Here is a 19,580-nt window from a genome sequence, read left to right as displayed (position 1 = left end):
ACAACATAGGGTATACGTATAGTAATGTATTATTATGATGATCAATTGATTGTTATTTTTATTATGTGTTAGCACTTGATTGTTATTTTTAATATAAATTTGTAATATAATTTAATCCGTTTGGGCTAATAATATTTAAACTTTATTATAAGTTAATGAAGTATTATTTAGCAATTTTAAGGAAAAATGTCGTCTCATTATAAAGCGCAAACCAAACCGCATTATTACAGTTTGGTTTGGTTTGGTTTGAATACTAATACAGTTTGATTTGGTTTGAAAAATTGACCAAATCGTATTTTTCAGTTTGATACTAAAACCGCACCATGTTCACCCCTACCTATATGAGGGGAAAAAAATAACACAAGGAACAAAATGTTGTGGTGAGCCCAATCGACTTTAATTTGAACCAAAACATGAATCAAAACATGAACCACAACCTTGAACCTAGCTACCACCGACTTGAGTGGGAATATGAATGTATTCCTTGTTAAAACCAAAAAAAATTACCCCTATCTTCTTTATTTGATTCGCTTACTACAAATATGTGTAAAGTGGGCGGGCGTAAAAAAATGAATTAAGTAAGATAAGGTGTAAAAGTGTATGATAATTGTTACTGTATTTAGTAGTGAGCTACTATAAAATGTACAACAATTTTCAAAAGGGAGGCTAGCAGCCTAGCACAACACATTGCCATCATGCATGTCATGCAAATCTCTTGATGATTATATAACAAACTACACAGTAAAATGTAATTTAAGCACGATCTAATGACATCTTTAACTAAGTAGACTGGAATCACCGGATAATGATCCATTTTTTAAAAAGTTAGATAACCAACAATTAAGAGGAAGGGAATGGTTGGGTGGGGGGTGGTTAAGTGTGAAACTCAGCTCATCAACTGAATACACAATTTACAAATAGATTAGGCATGAACGTTAAGAAATTGTGGATGATTCAGGGATTTTGTTTGGTTCATTTGTCAAATTATCATCATATCATCAAGCAAGCATTATGTTACGTACAATCATATGCTTATGTAGTAGATAGGTACGTTAAAAAAAAGACATTGAAAAAGCATTTAATTAAAACCATATTATCCTTGTTACAAAAAACGTACAAGCCCTTGAACTAAGTATACCAATACCATTTATACCGTATACCCCCATAAAATTAAAATCAAGTTAGATAAAATTGTTATAATTAAGAGATTATCTAGCTACTAGTACTAGTACTACTTTCTCCACCAAGCTTGTGATCCAGTATTCCAGTTGGGTGTACAGGGAAAAGATTCAGTGTGGTCATCTCCATCGAGTTCCCTTGATTATGACGATCATTATCCATCGATCTCAACGATCTCGTCTTCATCATTCCCTGATGATGATGATGATGATCAGCTGATGCAGGTGCAGTGAAGTGATGCAGTGGAGCATTATAAAACCCAAGGCTTGGTTGTGGCAAATGGTAATATGGGCTGCATATTACTGTCAATAATAACAATTATAATAAGTGCACCATGTCCAATATCAACTAGCAATTTGAGTAAATAGTTAATCAAAGTTTTAAGACTTCAAAATAATTATTACCAAAATAAATACAAATGCATGGTATGATCTAATATTTTACTCGCGTTTTTATATTATTAGTTCCCTAGACACAACTAGCACAAAATTGATATTTCATTAGTCAATTACGTACCACTGCAATGATTATGTCATAAAGTTGTTAATTACTCGTAAAATTTAATGTACTAGATATACATACACACGACATGCATACACGACTATACATAGATGCGGAGTAGTATATATAGACCAAGGTCAATTTGTCAACTTGTAAAAACTAGTCTTAAGGTTGCATTGTTACAGTAACTTATACATGCTCACAGCAATTAGGAAAATTTGAATTTCAAAAAGAAAATTGTAACAAAATAAAGATGCATACCATTAGGATTAGGAAGATACTGATGAGGGTAATTAGTAGGATGATGAGGAGCAGGAAAAACAGGCCGAGGTTGAAAATTATGATTAATAATCCCAGGATAATGACAGTGTTGATGAGGCGAATGAGGAATTCCATTAGCAGAGGAACTCGCGGCGGTAGTGGTTAGTAAACCGCGTTCATGCCTTTGCTTCTGGCGTTGGCGAGCCTTATGATTTTGAAACCAGTAAAAGACATTTTTCCCTTCAATATGACCGTACACTCTAAGACGAGCAGTGATCTCCTGTATCTGCTCTGCACTAGGTGTTCGTATACCCTCAACGCTGTAAACCTTCTCTAACATCTCAATTTGCTCCTTTGTTGGATTCCATCTTGTCCCCCTACTCCTGATCTCTTCTCTGTCTCGTCGTCGTGTTCTTGATGATGATGTTCTTCCATTTCGAATGAGTGATGTTACTAATAATAAACACCTTATATTTTGTAACGTAAGACTACATTCTAAGTACAAAGATTTTATGTTGGATTTTTTTTTTTTTTTTTTTTTTTGGTTCAATTGAATGAAATTGGTTTTTGTTGTTGATATGTTTTGAATTACTTGCATGCATTTTATTTTTATAGGGGGATTGACATGCGTTTTGTAATTGGGTCTAGAGGGGTCTAATGCTTTGGGAATTTAATGTTTTTCTTAATTCATGTAATTATATTAAATTAGAGATAAAGTGAGTACTTAATGACAACTACTCCACTTCCCTAGTTAGTTCTCTACGTTTTTTTTTTGCTCAAGTTAGATCAGAACATAACATGAAGTATTTTTAGTTTCTCTACATGATTGCTAGTCCTGCCTAGTATGGTGTACAACTCATATTCGTGTTTAGTGTCCTATCAATTTCGAATTATTCATAATATATACTTGTATTAAAAATTATTTTATCCGTTAACTAATTTTTAATATGACTAATTAAACATACCAATCAATGACCAAATTAAGTCGGTTTTGGTTGATTTCTTGTTATGCCGATTCTGATCTCTAAAGGACAATGGAGGCACAAATGAGTAAAGATATGTTGACAAAAGTAAAAGTTATTCTGCGAAAAATAATTTTGGTTTTCGATTTATGCAAATTTAAAGATTATTTGTGATTTGTTATTGGTTGGAAGGTTGGACTTTGATGTAAATACATTATTTAATTTTATTGTTTTTTTGAATTTGTAACTCCTTCAAATCAAGCAATCAATTGTGAGTCTCCGCGTTCCGAGCCATAATTAGTTTTGCCAATTAAATTGGCCAATTAAGATTTTATGTTGATCAATTTTATTTTAATTTAATCATCTAGCCAAAAAGTAGGGGCATTATTGTATAGGGAATTGTTTTTTTAGATCTTCAATTTCATAAATTGCATCATCTGTATGAAGGCAAAATTTTTGGGCTCAAGACAAAGGTTCTGATACTCATCTCAACTGTTTAAATCCAATACTAATTTCCAATAAAATTAATTAAAAATGAATAAATTTAGAAATTATAACAAAAAACACAATCTATGGTGTTGAAAATCTTGTTCTTCAAGCATATGGTAGCTTCAGATTTTTCATCACACGTATTGGTCATATTTCCTCTGCCTCTAAAAATATTTTTGTTTTGACTTTTTATTTTGTGAGACAAGCTCCGTTCATACATATATACAAGTACAATTTTTAAAGAGTAAATCAAGTGATTGCAATATACTGAAAACTATATACTATATCAACCTATCACTTCCAAACAAGAAAAATAAAAAAATTACTTCATACGCGTATAATTTATCACCATGATCCCTCTCATCTAATAAAGGGAATTTACATGAACAAAATTGGGTACTTCTACTCTAGCTTAATTGTTTACTCTACTACTACTACATTGACTCTTAATCACGTACACATGACAAGTGCTCATGCTCTTCCTAAAACAATTGACTAAATAACGTAAGTAGTTGCATTGCCTAGCTAAACATTGAATTAGTACGGTGCTTATTGAGAACTTAGGATGTACTTAATTGGATTTCTAACTAAATTTTTTACTAGTCCAACAATTAAACTTAACCTTTTCCTTCGGATTGATTTCTACAATTTTGCTCAGAAATCACCTCATCAAGACATCAACATCAACTGTTATAGCTAAGTGAGGCATCTCTTCATTAATTAGTACCTTTTGTGCTATTATTTGCCTATTTGAGATCAATGTCATAACGGTCTTCGTTTGCCTTCTCTTGGGAGGTAGACTCATCGACATCCTATACAATGTCATATAGCTTATGAATGTTAATATACACACATAAGGTACACTCAGATATATGTTAGAAATTGCAAAGGGCCAAAAATACGTACACAAATAATTTGGTTACTAAGTGACTCATCTTTATGTTCATCTTGGACTTGATGTAGCGGTGTGACTTTCATATTGTCTTCCAATCTTAATTGATCCAATAAATCTTCTTGACAAGTTGTAGAGTTAGAATCAGATATCGATTCCTTTAGCTCCGGCCTTGAATTCACTTCATTCTCGTTTGTTGCTAGACGTTCACCTTTGTCCTGAAAAGAAAATTAAATATTATTATTATTCCAATTATCATGCATTATTATTTATGACTGGCTACCAAACGGATTTAATTTTTTTTTTTTTTTTTTTTAAGTTTTACGCCTTTTAAGCAAGTTGTACCTCTATTCTTCTAAAGTAGTCATTTTGTTCGGTAGTTGAAGAATTTTGATCCACATGCTCTTTTTTGAGATCATTTGCATGAAATTCATTAGATGTTGCGCTCGTCTCTTTTGGTTCTTCAATTTGACTCGTCGTAGTAGTACTATCTTCAATACTTCTCTGAGATCCTTCTTTAGAATCTTCTTTATTTTCATCAAACTCAAATATTTGATTGATCTCATTATGGAATGTCTCCTCTGTTTTCCGCTCTCGAACATGAGATGATCGCTCCACATCCTATATATCATCATAAATTCACAACTTTAACTAATATTAATCCACAATAACGTATGTAACTCTAGCATTGTGTTTGAAATCACCGTGACATATAATTCTACAAAGTAATATTGTAAAAACTGATGGTTGAGCCTATGATCAGTTTATGCATACTCTATCATTAACATATTTTCTATCAAAAACAACTATTTTTCACGTGATTAATTGTTTGTTTTATGTGAAAAATAATTTTTAGTAACGAAGAAAAAAAGGGAAAGTGTATTTTTCACATTATAAGGTTTATTTTGTTAAGCATATATACCTCTAAAAAATTAGAGCCACATTCACTAGGAGGTAGATTAGCCAAATATTCTGCAAGATGATCTACTTTACTCAGCATTTGAGACGTTAAACCTTCTGAAGATGATGATGAACTAGAATCCAAAATATCTCCATTAGTACTTTGTAGATCTACAATGAGTTTTTTCTTACCCTCATTAGGCAATATCGACCTCGGAGATAATGACGAAACTACCCCTCCAACTGTGGCTTCTTGATCATCATCATCACCCCCCTCTTCCTCCTCCCTTGACATTGATATTGTAGGAAAAGGATCATCATTTTCATTAATTTGAACATTATCGACGTTACACAAGTTCAAGGGTCTATTATATACCTTTTCTTCTTCTTTTAAGGTATCCTTTAGCTTAAAATTCATTCCAAACTCCCCTCTTTTGGTTGGATGAGGTGATATACCCCATAACTCTTCGTCGTCTATTGAATTAATATCCTTGTCGTCGTCTCCATCATATGAGTCTTGATCCGTTGGTGAGTTTGCTTCGTTGGCTGTCATTGGAGGGGACCCGCCTTCTGAGACCTCGACTTGCATATCCGATGCAATGGAGAAATTTGACTTGTGATGATGAGGTTCGGTGTAAAATGATCTTTCTTGCATTTTACTAGGTATAACATCATTAGGACCATTAGTGTTACATGCTAGGAGATCTTGTAGGTTACTTTGTTGTAACAAGTCCTTGTTCCTAGGAAATGCTGCCAAACAAGTAAGAACCTTTCTTACTGAATTTCTAAATGCCTCATTCTTTGTTGCATCTAAACGAGCCCTCTCGTTAACTGAAGATGATGATGATGATGATGAAGATGATGATATAGAGCTCTCCTCATCATCGTCGATTTGTCCCTTGTAATCTGACAACACGACATGGTCTTGTGTGGGTTGAGTCTGATTGTCTCTTGTGCACCAAGAGATTAACTCTGATTCCATGTTAAATATGTTATGTTCTTCGTTGTTTGTGATTGCTAATTTTGTTTCATTGTTCCTTTTCGGTAGACTTACAAAGTGATTTGAGCCTACAATCTCGTTATAGATGGCAAAAGGGTTTTCAAAAGTTTGATGGTCTTCATCATGATTATCATTACTCTTTGGCTGAACTACAAGATTACAATAAAAAGGGAAAAAAAAATGGTGGTAAGTTATGAATATATATAATAAACTAAGGAACAATATTTTTGGCGTAAAAGTAAATGAACATATCTTCACCTTCATGAGGTGACTCTTCATATCGTTGATCTTTTGCATGAACATTCTCTACAAATGGAAAAATTAAATTAAGAAGATGGTATGATTAGTTATCCAAAACAATTTGGAAAGAATATTTCTCATTAGAGTTCGGCATGAGCTAGCTAGGTCGATAAGCGAACTACTTAAAGTTGGTAGTTGGCAATCTTGGCATGAAGTTGGTCTGGCTTGGCATGAGCCTGTTAATCTGTTATGAACCATACATGGCCTAAAGGTAGGCCATTTAGCAATTTAGTTAAGGGTGATGCATGTACATCATTTTTAACATTTATCTTAAGCTATTACAATTTAGGATAATTTGACTTTTGCTACCACCAAAACACATGCTTTTGTCTTTTGCTACCCCTCCAAATTTATTTTTTTAATTTTGCTACCACACTAAAACACTTTTGTTAAAATTTGTTACCAACGGATTCCGTTAAGTTTATTCCAAAAAAAAAAAAAAAAAAAATTAAAATGTTTTTTTTTTTTAAAAAAAAAACCCAGCCACCCTCCCCCCTGCCGGCGCCCAATGCTTTGGCCAGTGCCGACGACCCTACCCCACTGCCTTTCCCCCACCAACGCAACCCACCCCCCCTCCCTTATCCCTTTCTCGCTGCCCCAACCCCCACCCCGAAACCGGAAAACAACCCTCCCTCCCCATCCCCCCCACCGGAATCGGCCCCCCTCCACATTCCCCCACCGAAATCGGCTCCCCCTCCCGTACCCCCACCCAAAAATCGGCACCTCTAACCTTAAACCACCAGCCCAAAACCACCCTAAATGGGTTTTAGGGTTTCGCTTATGGTGGTTAGGGGTGGTGTTTATGGGTTAGGGGTGGCTGTTTTGGGTGGGGGGAAGGGGAGGGGGGCCGATTCCGGTGGGGGGGATGGGGAGGGAGGGTTGTTTTCCAGTTTTGGGGTGGGGGTTGGGGCAGCGAGAAAGGGATAAGGGAGGGGGTGGGTTGCGTTGGTAGAGGAAAGGCAGTGGGGTAGGGTCGTCGGTGCCGGCCAAAGCATTGGGCGCCGGTCGCCGGCAGGGGGGAGGGTGGCTGACAGGAGGGGGGCACTTGAGGGTGGCTGGGTTTTTTTTAAAAACATTTTAATTTGTTTTTTTTTTCTAATAAACTTAACGGAATCCTAACGAAAGTGTTTTAGTGTGGTAGCAAAATAAAAAAAAGATTGGAGGGGTAGCAAAAGTCAATAGCATGTGTTTTGGTGGTAGCAAAAGTCAAATTATCTTACAATTTATAACTAATTAAGCAAATATATACCTTAATACCTTATAGGCTAAAATCAATTAAGGACCTAGTTGGTACAACACATGAGTCGAGCCATGTATGAACCTCGCACAAGCTCGACTGGACATACACGAATTTCCTTGACCTGTTTTGGCTTGACAACACCGTACGTAGGCGTGCTTAGCCCGCCTGCCAGACCGTGCCCAACTCTAATTCCCATATAATAAAGGAAAACATTTAATTGAAATAATTTAAAGTACCTTGTCGCATGGATAGTTTCTCTATAATCTCCTTAAGTCGTTCTTCTGCATCTATGGATAATAAAATAAAATTAAAATCACCCGACAACTTTTTTACCCATGAAATCAAAGATCCAAAGGAAAAACTTAATATATAAATCATTACCAGATTCCCTTCTAAATCGCGTTAATCCTGTGTTGTTGTTAGATACCACCTTTGATTTAGTAAAAAATCTAGGAAGAATAAGATCATCCTTATTATATTCATCCATTTTACTAATCTCATGGTTATTATTATTACAAAAATTAAAGTGATCCTTCAACAAATCTCTATGTTGTTCATCAAAAAAGAACTCCTCATCAAAACTACCTCCTGTAAGAACAGGCTTCTCTTCGTGTGGATCGTAAGGAAAATCGAAAGGATTTCGTGTGGATCGTAAGGAAGGTGCTGACCCTGGTTGATGGTAGTCATCACCTTTGTCGTCGAACTCTATACCTCCCTTCGAATCAAAAATAGACCCCATAACTTGCTGGTCTAATTGATCATGTTGATCAAATGAATAAAAATTGTGCCTCCTAGGTTGCATACTAAACATTTTACGTGCCCTTCGTTTCGCTATCAAGCTTTCGAGTCTCTTGTTCCTCTCTATCTCAGATGAACCAAGATTCATTAGATTTTTCTCATCATATTCTGTCCATTCTACCACATGCTTGTTTTTCTCTTGATCGCGTGCTGTGTCTTCTTCACTTTGTGATGATTCGGTGGAGTCAGAACGACTAGGAGGAGTAGTAACTCTAGTAGAAATAATTTGTGTTTTCTCTTCGATTATATTAGGAAGATTATTATCATTATTATTGTTAGAGTTTTTTTTTTCAAATCTCCCAAATGTTCTTCTACTCATCATATGGGTCGTTTGTAGGTATGAGTGACAATCTTTATCATCATCAATCGATGTGAAATCACATATACTTCTCATTGCATTGGCTACATTGTGATCTTTCTTTGGGCTGCTTTGATGTTTTTCCAAATTAAATCGCGATTCTCCAAGAAGAATCGCGAGGCAAATTACCAATGGAAAGGTATAGAATAGAATGTTAAAGACGGAAGAGTAGAAAATGTACAAAAGATAGAAGAATATTAAAACACCTGAAACAATAGGATGTTCTTTTGCCCATTGCCAACATGTTTTCATCAAATATCGAAACCATGCTTTTGTCAAAATTTTAACATCATTGATGTCGATTCCCATCTCTTGGATGATGAACTTTAAACTTTTCATGGTGGTACGTGTATACGAAATGATAAATGTCGACAAATCGAAGTCTTACAATTTACAAGGCGAAAACAGAGAAATGAAAATTATGTAATCAAACAAGATGTTCATGAAATTTTGGCAATGGAATTTTCCTCTTTCTTTGAGAAAAAGATTTGGTCAATGGATTTTCATTTTTAGTAACTTAGGATTGTTTGGTTCGTAGTCTACCATGGTCCTTCAATTTAGGCCTTTTTCATATTTTAATTCATTGTTTCTTCCTATTTTATCTCAAGTATATAATTGATACAATAGAAAATCTTGCATACAAGTGATTGTGGTGGTGAATGTTGCGCGACAATTTCTAGGATTATCAAATGTGTTTTACTATAAAAATTGTATGATAAGCAAAGTCTTCTTGGAGAAAGACGAGATTTTCATGAATTAACTTGAGCAAAATTAAGTTCATTAGTTGATATTTTACAATAAAAATGTTCCTAAGAATATATTTATTTACGTGTCATTATTCCTCATTTTATGTCACCTACTTACATTTTGAAAATGAGAAATGTAGTCAGTAAGCTCAAACCCACAATCTCGAGTTTCAACATTAAAAATTATCCAATAAATTATGTCATACTACACATTTACCCATTATCTTTTAAAAAATTATTGTTATATGACAAAGAAAAATTACACCATACTCATTTTGTTAAAAAATACTACATTCTTTATAACCATTTATGCTACTAGTCTACTACGGGGCATCGCCGGGCTTAAATACTACGAGTAGTTTTGAATCAAATATAGTGTAACTTGTGTTGTACCGGGTAATAACGTTGGGCCAATACAAAACAACACTAGACCTTCCTATTAGGCCATAACCTCTTATACGAACATATCAACATAGAACAAATTAGAAATTAGTCAATTACACAGGCGCCAAATCCCAAAAAAAAAAAAAAAAAAAAACAAACTCATCCGTCCTAAAATTTGAAGCCCTAAGAGTACCCACAGCCATTAACTATTTGGGTGGTTATTAAGAGAGAGAAAATGAAAATATTAATAAAATATTGAGGAGAGAGAAATTATTGGGTTATCAATTGAATAACCAGGTTATTCAAATAACCGGTTATGTATATGGTCATGCAATTTTTTTTTTGCTTTTTGGTTGACATGGATGGCTAAGATTTTGACACGTAATACAAATATCAATGGTTGAGATTTGCTCTGAATTTATAACCGTTGTAATTTTTGTAACGGCCATAATTTTTAAAATACAATTCTGAAAAAAAAAAAAAAAATACACCAACGGCTCTATTTTATTTTTCTCTATAAAATGAGCCCAATATTGAAGTATTTTGAAACAAATTTTTTTTAAGTGAAAATTACTCTTCTTATTGGTAAATTGTGTTAAGATGAACATTCCAAAATCTAACAGAAAAAAAAAATCCACAAAATCTCATAACTCATCACAGCCCCAAAATAATCCAAATCCTCAACCTTACTATTCTAATCTTCCAATTGATCTCAACTCAGATTTAGATACAAATTTTCAAAATTGTCCGAATTACGGTTCACAAAATCTCAATTTCTCAAATCCAAGTACTTTCACTCCGTTTCCTTTTCAACCACCACAAAATCCTAATTATTCAAATTCTCCAAATGTTATCCCATCTTTTGAAAATATTCAAATCTCTCAAATTGATTCAACATTTCCCATGTCTCAACATTTTTCTATGTCACAAGGTGATGGTGCATTTCCGAGTTTCGATTGTTCATACACATCGAATGCATCAGATGACGAAAATGAACTAGAAGTTGAAGAAGGCGAAGGTAATGAAAGAGGTAATGAAGGAGGCAATCAAGATGGAAGGAAAATTTTTTGGTCAAAAGCTGAAGAAGTGGTTCTTGTGAAGGCTTGGCTTGAGGTTAGTCAAAATAAAAAAACTAACACTAACCAAAAGGGGGATGTTTTTTGGAGGAAAATTGAAGAAATGTATAATAATGTTAGACTATACAAACAAAGGTGTTTCGAAGAAGGTACTGATCGGGTAACACGAGAAGATTTGTTGAAAATGAGGGGTACGGAGCAACTTAGAAACCGTTGGAGAAGGATTAATGCTTCATGTTCTAAATTTTGTGGCTCACATGCTCATGCTGAATCAAAAAAGGGAAGTGGTATGAATGATGAAGATGTTATGAAATTAGCATATAGTATATATGCTAACGACAAAACAAAGTCTTCATTATGCTCTAAAACCTTTCAAGACAAGCATGTTTGGGACATCTTAAAACAACATGAAGCATGGAAACCAAGTGAAGATGTTGTTAAAAAATGCAAGGAAAAGACATCCACTCAAGGAAGTGACTCAAAGAGATCTCGTATCAATGAAGCTGGAAACTACTCCTCTTCATCAAACCCAGAAACACCAACCAGTGGTGATATTGGGTATTCAGGCTTTCCTTCTAGCAACGAATCTAGTAAAAATAAAGGAAAGAGCAAGGTGCCAAACATGCCAAGTGGAGCATGGCAACAATGGTTGGACACTGCCCAGAACATGAACCTTATAAGGCAATCAGAAAATGAAGTTGAACTTACAAGGTTGCAACTAGAAAGGGAGAAAGAAACAAGGAAGCAAAGAAAAATTAATATGGAGTTATTTAAACACCTCGATTCAAAGCCAAACTTATCTTCGGAAGATCAAGAATTAAGGAGCACTTTGTTGAAGAAGTTGTTCCCCTCAGACTAATGTATTAGTGTATGGTTGATTATTGTCGTAATGTTGGTTGATTTCAAATAATTCCTTTTTTATTGTTCTTTTTTATGTACTTAAGGTCTGATTTGTAGTTTGAATATTTTTAATAAGTTGTTGTTTGAGGATGTGAATGAATTTTATATTATAATGTCATTATTAATAAAAAAAATTAGGTTAAATTACATGTCTCTTCTTATAATCGTATTATAAGCTTAATAATATTATTCAATACATTAAAGTTTGTATATAATAACATATAATTATTATTGATCTGACTAAACCTATTGATTCACTTTGATATATCACTGCAAAAGATGTACATTGATTTACATTACACTGTAAAGTATTTGATGTACCCAACACTGAAAAGCAAATATTAAATACTAGACATTGATGTACTTAACACTGAAAAGGTAATAGTGAATTTTGTTCACTGATGTACTTAACACTGAAAAGGAAATAGTAGCATGCATCACTTGCTTTGACGTACATAACAATGTTAAGGTGATAGTGACAATGCAAAGGCATGCATCTCCATTACTTTTAAAAATTATTAACTACTTTATGAATCATTGCATGCATGCAAGACTTCAAATTTACCATATAAGACAAAAAAATTACTACATATCATACACACTTGTTCTATAAGATGGATACATCAGAGTGGGATTCCCTTGAACAACCATCCATTTCCCCCTATTATACTTTTACCTTCCATTCTCATATCAAATTTGGTTTTAAAAACATGTCATCTGACGATAGCTCCAACTCTTCTAATTCCTCTTCCAATTCAGAAAATAGCCAAACCCAACGATATGAAAGACGAAGGCAAGCCAATCGCCAGTTCGATCGAATGATGGATGAAGTTTTTATGTCCAATCCAGTTGAAGTATATCAAATGTTTAATCAAGTGCCAAGGCCACCAAGGGTTCCCGTTCCAAGGGATCGTGAGGATGGACACAGTCGTTTATGGAATGACTACTTTACCGACCATCCTGTGTTCCCTCCACAATTATTCCGTCGGAGATTTCGCATGAACAAACATATATTTCTCCGAATTAAGCAAACTTTAGAAGAACGTCATCCCTTCTTCCAGCAAAGACAAGATGCTACAGGAAGATTTGGTGCCTCTGCATTACAAAAATGCACCGCGGCTATGAGACTAATAGCTTATGGCACCTCCGCTGATTCTGTGGATGACTACATTCGGATTAGTGCATCTCTTGCAAGAGATTCACTTCAGCATTTTGTGGAAGGAATAGTCTCTTACTTTAGTGATGAATACCTTCGAAAGCCCAATGAAGAAGATCTAGTAAGACTACTAAGGATTGGTGAACGTCGTGGATTTCCTGGCATGTTAGGTTCTATTGATTGTATGCATTGGAGGTGGAAAAACTGTCCACTTCGATTAAAAGGTATGTTTTCTGGAAGACCAGGTAAACCCACATTAATCTTGGAAGCTGTGGCATCATATGATCTTTGGATCTGGCATGCCTTTTTTGGGACACCAGGTAGTCGTAATGATATTAATGTTCTTGATAGATCCCCATTGTTTAATGATGTTTTTGAAGGTTGTGCACCCTCTATTAACTATGTTGTGAATGGTCGCACATACAATATGGGATATTATCTCACTGATGGTATATATCCTAAATGGGCGGCATTCATTCCTACAATATCACTACCACAAAATGAAAAAGAAGGTCTATTTGCCAAAGTACAAGAAGCTAAACGAAAGGACGTTGAGCGTGCTTTTGGAGTATTACAAGCTCGTTTTGCAATAATACGGAATCCAGCGCTAGCTCGTGACGCATCAATGTTAGGAAAAATAATGATAGCGTGTATTATTATGCACAATATGATTGTTGAGGATGAAAGAGATACATATAAAACGTATTACGATCCAAATGAATATGATCAAGCTACAAATGCGTCTTCAAGTAATGAAAATAATGAAGAGCCTTTTCAGTTCCAAAATAGCAACAACCGAATTGCAAGTTTGGAAACTTACATGTCTAATAGAGCACGTGTTCGTGATGAAGCTATGCATAAAGCATTGAAGAAAGACTTAGTTGAACATATGTGGCTCAAATTCGGTGTTCAAAGTAGGGACAATAATATGCATTAATAGATGTGTAATCGCAATATTATATCATTGTGTTTGTACTTGTTCGCGGTTCGTTATTATCTTTCAAAGACTTTTGTCATTTGATAGAATATATATGTATGATTTTTATTATTGTGGAATGTAGTAGGGTTACAATTATTGTTTGTGTCTTAATTAACGACTAATTACGTACTAATTAATATCAAAATTGCATTATTTTTAAATTTTTGAGATTTTATCTAATTAATGTATGCTAATAAATAATTATTAATTTTGAATGATTATTACCAAATGCATTATTTAATAATAATAGAATTTAAGTAATAAATTGTGTGGTGGGGTTGGGTAAAAGTAGGAGAGAGAAAATGTATAACCAAAATATTATGGTTAACTATTGGCATACATTGGTTATTAAATGGTTATAAGAGTGGTTATAAGTAAGGTGGAAGATGGATAAAATAATAAAATAATCAATAACCAAGATGGGGTTGGGCAACCATTGTGTATGCTCTAACCCCCAAAAACTGGTAAGCTCATCTTTTCATTCTTACACCTTCTTTACCCAGAAAACTGCACTTAAATTTGCTGAATTTTTTAAGTAATTGGTAAAATTTTGATTAATTTTTTTCTGGGTGTTGATTTATATTGAGTAGGGATGCAAATTTAGCTCACTGGAGTTGAAAATTCAGTAAAAAGAAATGGGAAGTTTTACTGCAATTACGCCTGTTAGCTCATCTCTTCATGCCAATGACTTGTCGTTCAGGATTAAATGTCTAAATATTTCTTATCAGGTAATAATTTCATTAATTTTCATTACTGTAAATTGCTCTTGTTGTTGAATTTTATCCTTAATTATTCAATTTTGAGAAATTTGTTTTTTCTTGCATTTTCCTGGGCAATTTAGCATTGTTGGAATTGGGTGTTGTTACCTGTTAATAGTGTACTCTTTGTTTTACCTCGAAGTACTCGTGTCGGATACTTGACATACTATGATATCGAAAACTTCTATTTAGACGAACATATGCAAAATTTGGGCATGTATTGGTGCTGTATACTTGTGTAGATAATTATTATGAGCTCTTTGATTACCCTTTGGTTGGCTTGTTTGGTTTTCATTTCTTTTGATTTTGAGTATTGTGTACATATGCTTCAATTTTTGTAGTTGAATTTGATGTTGCTATGAAGTGTTAATTAGAAGCTGTTTAGCATATTGGTGGGTATCAGGATGTACTAGCAAAGATGGGAATATTGTGCTTAACTCCAGAAGTGGCTTTAATCTCTAATGAAGTGGTTTTCCGATGAACGTGACAGTATAATTTAAAGATAAACTATATGGCTACTGGACATTGTATAGATAAATTGTTTTGATTTCAGCCTGTACTGAATTTTGTTCTTTTTATTTGACTGTCGATATTGGCAATTGATATATGCTTTCTGTAGAGAGATATTACCTATGAAGTTGTTTTAACATGTATGTTTGCATTTCTAATTGTTGTGATTCCCTGCAGCACAAAAGAAGACATGAAGGACCGAGAAGAAAGTCTGGTGTTGTTGCATATTATGGGCTTAAAAAGCCCCCTTATAACCTTGTAAGTTATCCTCTGGAATCTGCTTCCTATGTATGAAACTATGAACTTTGTATCCTGTTTGCCTCTTCTAGCAAGTGGCAATAGAGTAGGAAGACATAAACTTAAGTACAACTTCCTTCACCAACTTCTATTAGGATTTTTATGTAATAATAGTACAGTACACGAGATTCTATTTATAATCTGCATATTCCAATGTGCCGAGTTTGCCTTGATGGCTTCTCCTATAACCCTTACTTTTTCTATACCAGTTCTGGTGGATTTTTTTTTATTTATTATTTAAATTTGAGTTACCAATATGTCAATATCATTAATTTACAAATTTTTATGTTCATGAATGATTTTACATGTGAGGTTGGTATTGTAAGATGTAACTAATACATTTTCGCTACACTAAGGTTTAGAAAAATTAAAAAAAATTCTTAAAGAAGAAAAAAATATATGCTCTTTTCTTTCTCTGTATACCTCATAATTTTCTGTTAATGTTTCATCAGTTTCTTTATACCTTCTTCTAGTTCCTCATTTATCCTCTATCAACTGCAGGATGCACTAGAACCATATATGAGCCAGAAAACTCTGGAGTCACATTGGGGAGAGCATCATAAAGGTTACCTGGATGCTTTGAATAGACATTTGAGTAAGAGTGATATACTGTATGGCTATACTATGGATGAACTTGTGAAAGTAACGTACAATTATGGAAACCCCTTACCCGAATTCAATGATGCTGCACAGGTGTGTTTAGATATTGATGTAGTCTCTCATTGTTTTTGAATTCTGCCTAAACTAGATGATTTCATTTAGGGTATTGAGGGCCAGGTTTATGTCTTGCCTATTTGTAAGGTATACTGGTGTACATTTGAATGTTTATGTTAAAAAAAAATTCAAACTATGTCCTGGACCTATGGATTGAATATTTCATGTGCATGGTCTTCCTACAGGACTTGTACCTGTATCATGGATTTCTACTTCCACTATTACAATAGAAGTTTGCTTAGGTATTTTTATTGGTTGACATTTCGAAATACCATTTCAACAGCTAGATATCAGGCATAGGTTACCCTTGGAGAGGTTTTTCTGTGACTTAAATCTGTATTTTGTAGGACAGATTTCATTCTAGGTGTGATTCTTAACTTAAATTTGAAGATAATGCAGATGTTTTGAGCTGTAGAATTTGTCTTATGAATGTAAACCTTTGCAGGTCTGGAATCATGACTTTTTCTGGGAATCCATGCAACCTGGAGGTGGGGAGTCTCCAACACTCGGTCTACTTCAGCAGATTGAAAAAGATTTTGGTTCTTTTCCAAACTTTAAAGAGAAATTTATAGAAGCAGCTATGACACTCTTTGGTTCTGGTTGGGTTTGGCTGGTTTGTAAGTCCCTTATCAAACTATTGCTTCACTTCTTTGGGGCGTTAGTTACCTCCCTTGAAAATCATTCACTAAGACTCAAGATTAAGATTCATTATGTACTTAAACAGCCTATTGTAGTTTTTTCTGTGCTTTAATCATTAGTTGCTTATATGTCTACTCATCTATGGATTTATAGTGAAGAAGAAGGATAAGCAACTTGCAGTGGTTAAGACATCAAATGCAGTCACTCCTATTGTCTGGGATGATATCGTAAGATATTCTCCTTGAAGATCTTTCATTTTGGATTCTGTATGGAAAAGTTTATCTCTACAAGTTTACTTGACTCACTTCAAATTTCTTTTTTCTGCAGCCCATCTTATGCTTGGATGTGTGGGAGGTATTTCTTGCTTTTCTCTTGATCTCTATTTATGTTCTTGCATAATATCTACTATTTCTTCCATCCTTAAATGATAGGCTACATTTTGTGAGAAGTTGAAATTTTAAGTTATTAAATTTTGAATGTAGCCTATTATATCGGAGCATCTTAGTTAGAGTAGAAATATCCCTATTATTTAGAGATGGCGGAATATCGATTCTTTGAAATTGAACAAAATCTGACTTCATCCATGTTTTCTATCTTGCAGCATGCTTACTACTTGGATTATAAGGTAAGAGACTAACATGCTTCGCGTTTTCAAAAATGTTTATCTTATAGTTGTCATGTTGCTAATTTTTCTTCCTCTCTGCAAACAGAATGATAAAGCGAAGTATGTAAATGTGTTCATGGACCACCTTGTATCATGGCATGCTGCAACAGCACGCCTTGCTCGGGCACAGGCCTTTGTGAATCTTGGAGGACCTAAAATTCCAGTTGCTTAAATTGATATTGCTTCACATAAACTCTCTTCCCTCTCTTCTTCCGTTACTTCTGAATGCATGCTTGTTTGTTAGCTTAGCTTGTGTATGCATCTCTCTTGCCACTTTAGCGCGTTAGTGTTGCCTGTAAGGCTATAAGCACTAAATCAACCCAAATTTTCCCATCTAAGTAGCATAAGTATATTAGGAAAGAGTAACTCTTAGAGTCTTTAGTGTGAGACTAATATGAGCATGAATGACTTGGTAAATTGTAAGGCTTTTTTTGTGATCTAAATGATAGTGAAGGGGTTAGTATTATTGAATAATGGAGTGATTGTATGTTATTGTCCTTATTGGTAAATTAAGGTAAACAGTAAAGAAATGAATTTCTGTGATATAAATTAAGGTAGCATTATCTTCTTTTTTTTCAGAGTGGAATATCTGTCCAATATCTATTATTGAGTTTCTTCCTAAGACCATAAATATAAATTGGTGAGATTATGGGATTTTTTACTAAATTGAGCTTAACACATAAACTATTTACCAATCTAAACGCGTGGCCAAACTATTTACCAAACTAAGCTTCTGAGGTAAAACGGTGCCCCGGTCAGCGTTTTACCCTTTAATTTTATAAATTCCGTATTTTGTGAAATACAAATTAGATAGGAAAAAAACTGAAAATACCAAAAACGCTGCCTCAGTCAGCGTTTTTGTGTATTTCAGGTTTTTTTTTAAAAAAAAAAATTTGAAGGGTAAATAACAGGCCATAAAATGCTAACTAAGGCAGTGTTTTCTGTAAGGAATAAAGCGTTGCCTCAGGCAGCGTTTTATGGCCTGTTATTTTGACATAAAACCCTTCAAAATTAAAATTAAAAAAAAAAAAAAAAACCTGAATAATACGCTGCCTCAGGCAGCGTTTTTGGTATTTTCAGTTTTTTTTTTCTATTTAATTTGTATTTCACAAAATACGAAATTTTAAAAAAAATAATAAAATAAAAGGATAAAACGCTGACTGAGGCAGCGTTTTTGGTATTTTCAGTTTTTTTTTTTTCCTATTTAATTTGTATTTCACAAAATACGAAATTTTAAAAAAAAAAATTAAAGGGTAAAACGTTGACCGAGGCAGCGTTTTACCTCAGAAGCTTAGTTTGGTAAATAGTTTGACCACGCGTCTAGATTGGTAAATTATTTGTGAAATTAGCTCAATTTCGTAAAAAAATCCGAGATTATGCGATATAAAAGGCAGGGCATGGACGTATGGCCCATGTGAATGGCATGTCCCTATTATGAATCATTCAGATAGACGGTGACAAATATATTCCGAACGGTTGTTTTAAAAAATTTATATCATCTGTGATTTTGATATGGTGTATTAGGGAGGGTTAGGAGTGTCAATTAATGGCGTTGCCTAATGCACAATTTAAAATTTATATCATTTGTGATTTTGATATACAGTATGTGCGAAAGGGTTTGGGGTTTATTAGGAATTGTTTATAAGTGTTGATTGACTATCTTTTATTAATGAAATCTTTTTTCTTGTCAAAAAAAGAAATTCAAGATTATCGAGTAAATAGTAAAATAGGGATTACAAAAAGGGTTTTGCAAATTTTGTAAACCGATTTGAAACCAGATGTACATGAAGATGTAATTAACTTTTTTGTGTGGGAGAATGTAGAGTGGATATAAACATTCTAGTATGGGCTTGATTTAATGTTTTAGCTGGTTTGGA

The 19,580-nt window shown here is 34.0% G+C and overlaps 5 protein-coding genes across 5 annotated transcripts; 3 read left to right on the top strand and 2 right to left on the bottom strand.

The window, feature by feature from the left end:
* Positions 1-1,212: 1,212 nt before the first annotated feature.
* LOC110688587 (protein WUSCHEL-like) lies at positions 1,213-2,281 on the bottom strand. The gene is made up of 2 exons (XM_021865355.1): positions 1,942-2,281; positions 1,213-1,481 (listed from the first exon to the last, which is right to left on the bottom strand). The coding sequence occupies exons 1-2, from the start codon at positions 2,279-2,281 to the stop codon at positions 1,213-1,215; spliced, it is 609 nt and encodes a 202-aa protein (XP_021721047.1).
* A 1,857-nt stretch (positions 2,282-4,138) lies between these two features.
* Positions 4,139-9,189, bottom strand: LOC110688586. The gene is made up of 7 exons (XM_021865354.1): positions 8,106-9,189; positions 7,961-8,011; positions 6,443-6,490; positions 5,207-6,333; positions 4,630-4,905; positions 4,299-4,502; positions 4,139-4,204 (listed from the first exon to the last, which is right to left on the bottom strand). Exons 1-7 carry the CDS (start codon positions 9,187-9,189, stop codon positions 4,139-4,141), a joined length of 2,856 nt encoding a protein of 951 aa, XP_021721046.1.
* Positions 9,190-10,070: 881 nt separating this feature from the next.
* On the top strand, positions 10,071-18,279 carry LOC110688303 (superoxide dismutase [Fe] 3, chloroplastic-like). Its single transcript, XM_021865037.1, has 10 exons — positions 10,071-10,193; positions 14,569-14,585; positions 14,712-14,849; positions 15,567-15,647; positions 16,188-16,379; positions 16,846-17,017; positions 17,193-17,266; positions 17,367-17,393; positions 17,641-17,664; positions 17,750-18,279. The coding sequence occupies exons 3-10, from the start codon at positions 14,757-14,759 to the stop codon at positions 17,873-17,875; spliced, it is 789 nt and encodes a 262-aa protein (XP_021720729.1). The 5' UTR covers positions 10,071-10,193; positions 14,569-14,585; positions 14,712-14,756; the 3' UTR covers positions 17,876-18,279.
* On the top strand, positions 10,611-11,945 carry LOC110688585 (glutathione S-transferase T2-like). The gene has a single exon (XM_021865352.1). It carries the CDS (start codon positions 10,611-10,613, stop codon positions 11,943-11,945), a length of 1,335 nt encoding a protein of 444 aa, XP_021721044.1.
* On the top strand, positions 12,122-14,491 carry LOC110688301. Its single transcript, XM_021865036.1, has one exon. The coding sequence runs from the start codon at positions 12,601-12,603 to the stop codon at positions 14,077-14,079; it is 1,479 nt and encodes a 492-aa protein (XP_021720728.1). The 5' UTR covers positions 12,122-12,600; the 3' UTR covers positions 14,080-14,491.
* Positions 18,280-19,580: the final 1,301 nt, after the last annotated feature.

This window comes from Chenopodium quinoa, unplaced genomic scaffold (genome assembly GCF_001683475.1).
Source record: "Chenopodium quinoa cultivar QQ74 unplaced genomic scaffold, ASM168347v1, whole genome shotgun sequence".
NCBI classification, from domain to species: domain Eukaryota; kingdom Viridiplantae; phylum Streptophyta; class Magnoliopsida; order Caryophyllales; family Amaranthaceae; genus Chenopodium; species Chenopodium quinoa.
Note: the sequence above shows the minus strand (reverse complement) of the source record. Positions and strands in the feature narration are given on the sequence as shown.

Coding starts and splice junctions, on each gene's coding strand:
- LOC110688587 (XM_021865355.1), bottom strand. CDS start 2,281: ATGTTAGAGAAGGTTTACAGCGTTGAGGGTATACGAACACCTAGTGCA. Junction 1,482..1,941: donor GTATCTTCCTAATCCTAATG/GTATGCATCTTT, acceptor TATTATTGACAG/TAATATGCAGCCCATATTAC.
- LOC110688586 (XM_021865354.1), bottom strand. CDS start 9,189: ATGGGAATCGACATCAATGATGTTAAAATTTTGACAAAAGCATGGTTT. Junction 4,906..5,206: donor GTGGCTCTAATTTTTTAGAG/GTATATATGCTT, acceptor GATGATATATAG/GATGTGGAGCGATCATCTCA. Junction 4,503..4,629: donor ACTACTTTAGAAGAATAGAG/GTACAACTTGCT, acceptor TTTTCTTTTCAG/GACAAAGGTGAACGTCTAGC.
- LOC110688585 (XM_021865352.1), top strand. CDS start 10,611: ATGAACATTCCAAAATCTAACAGAAAAAAAAAATCCACAAAATCTCAT.
- LOC110688301 (XM_021865036.1), top strand. CDS start 12,601: ATGGATACATCAGAGTGGGATTCCCTTGAACAACCATCCATTTCCCCC.
- LOC110688303 (XM_021865037.1), top strand. CDS start 14,757: ATGGGAAGTTTTACTGCAATTACGCCTGTTAGCTCATCTCTTCATGCC. Junction 17,267..17,366: donor CTATTGTCTGGGATGATATC/GTAAGATATTCT, acceptor TTTTTTCTGCAG/CCCATCTTATGCTTGGATGT. Junction 17,394..17,640: donor TATGCTTGGATGTGTGGGAG/GTATTTCTTGCT, acceptor TCTATCTTGCAG/CATGCTTACTACTTGGATTA.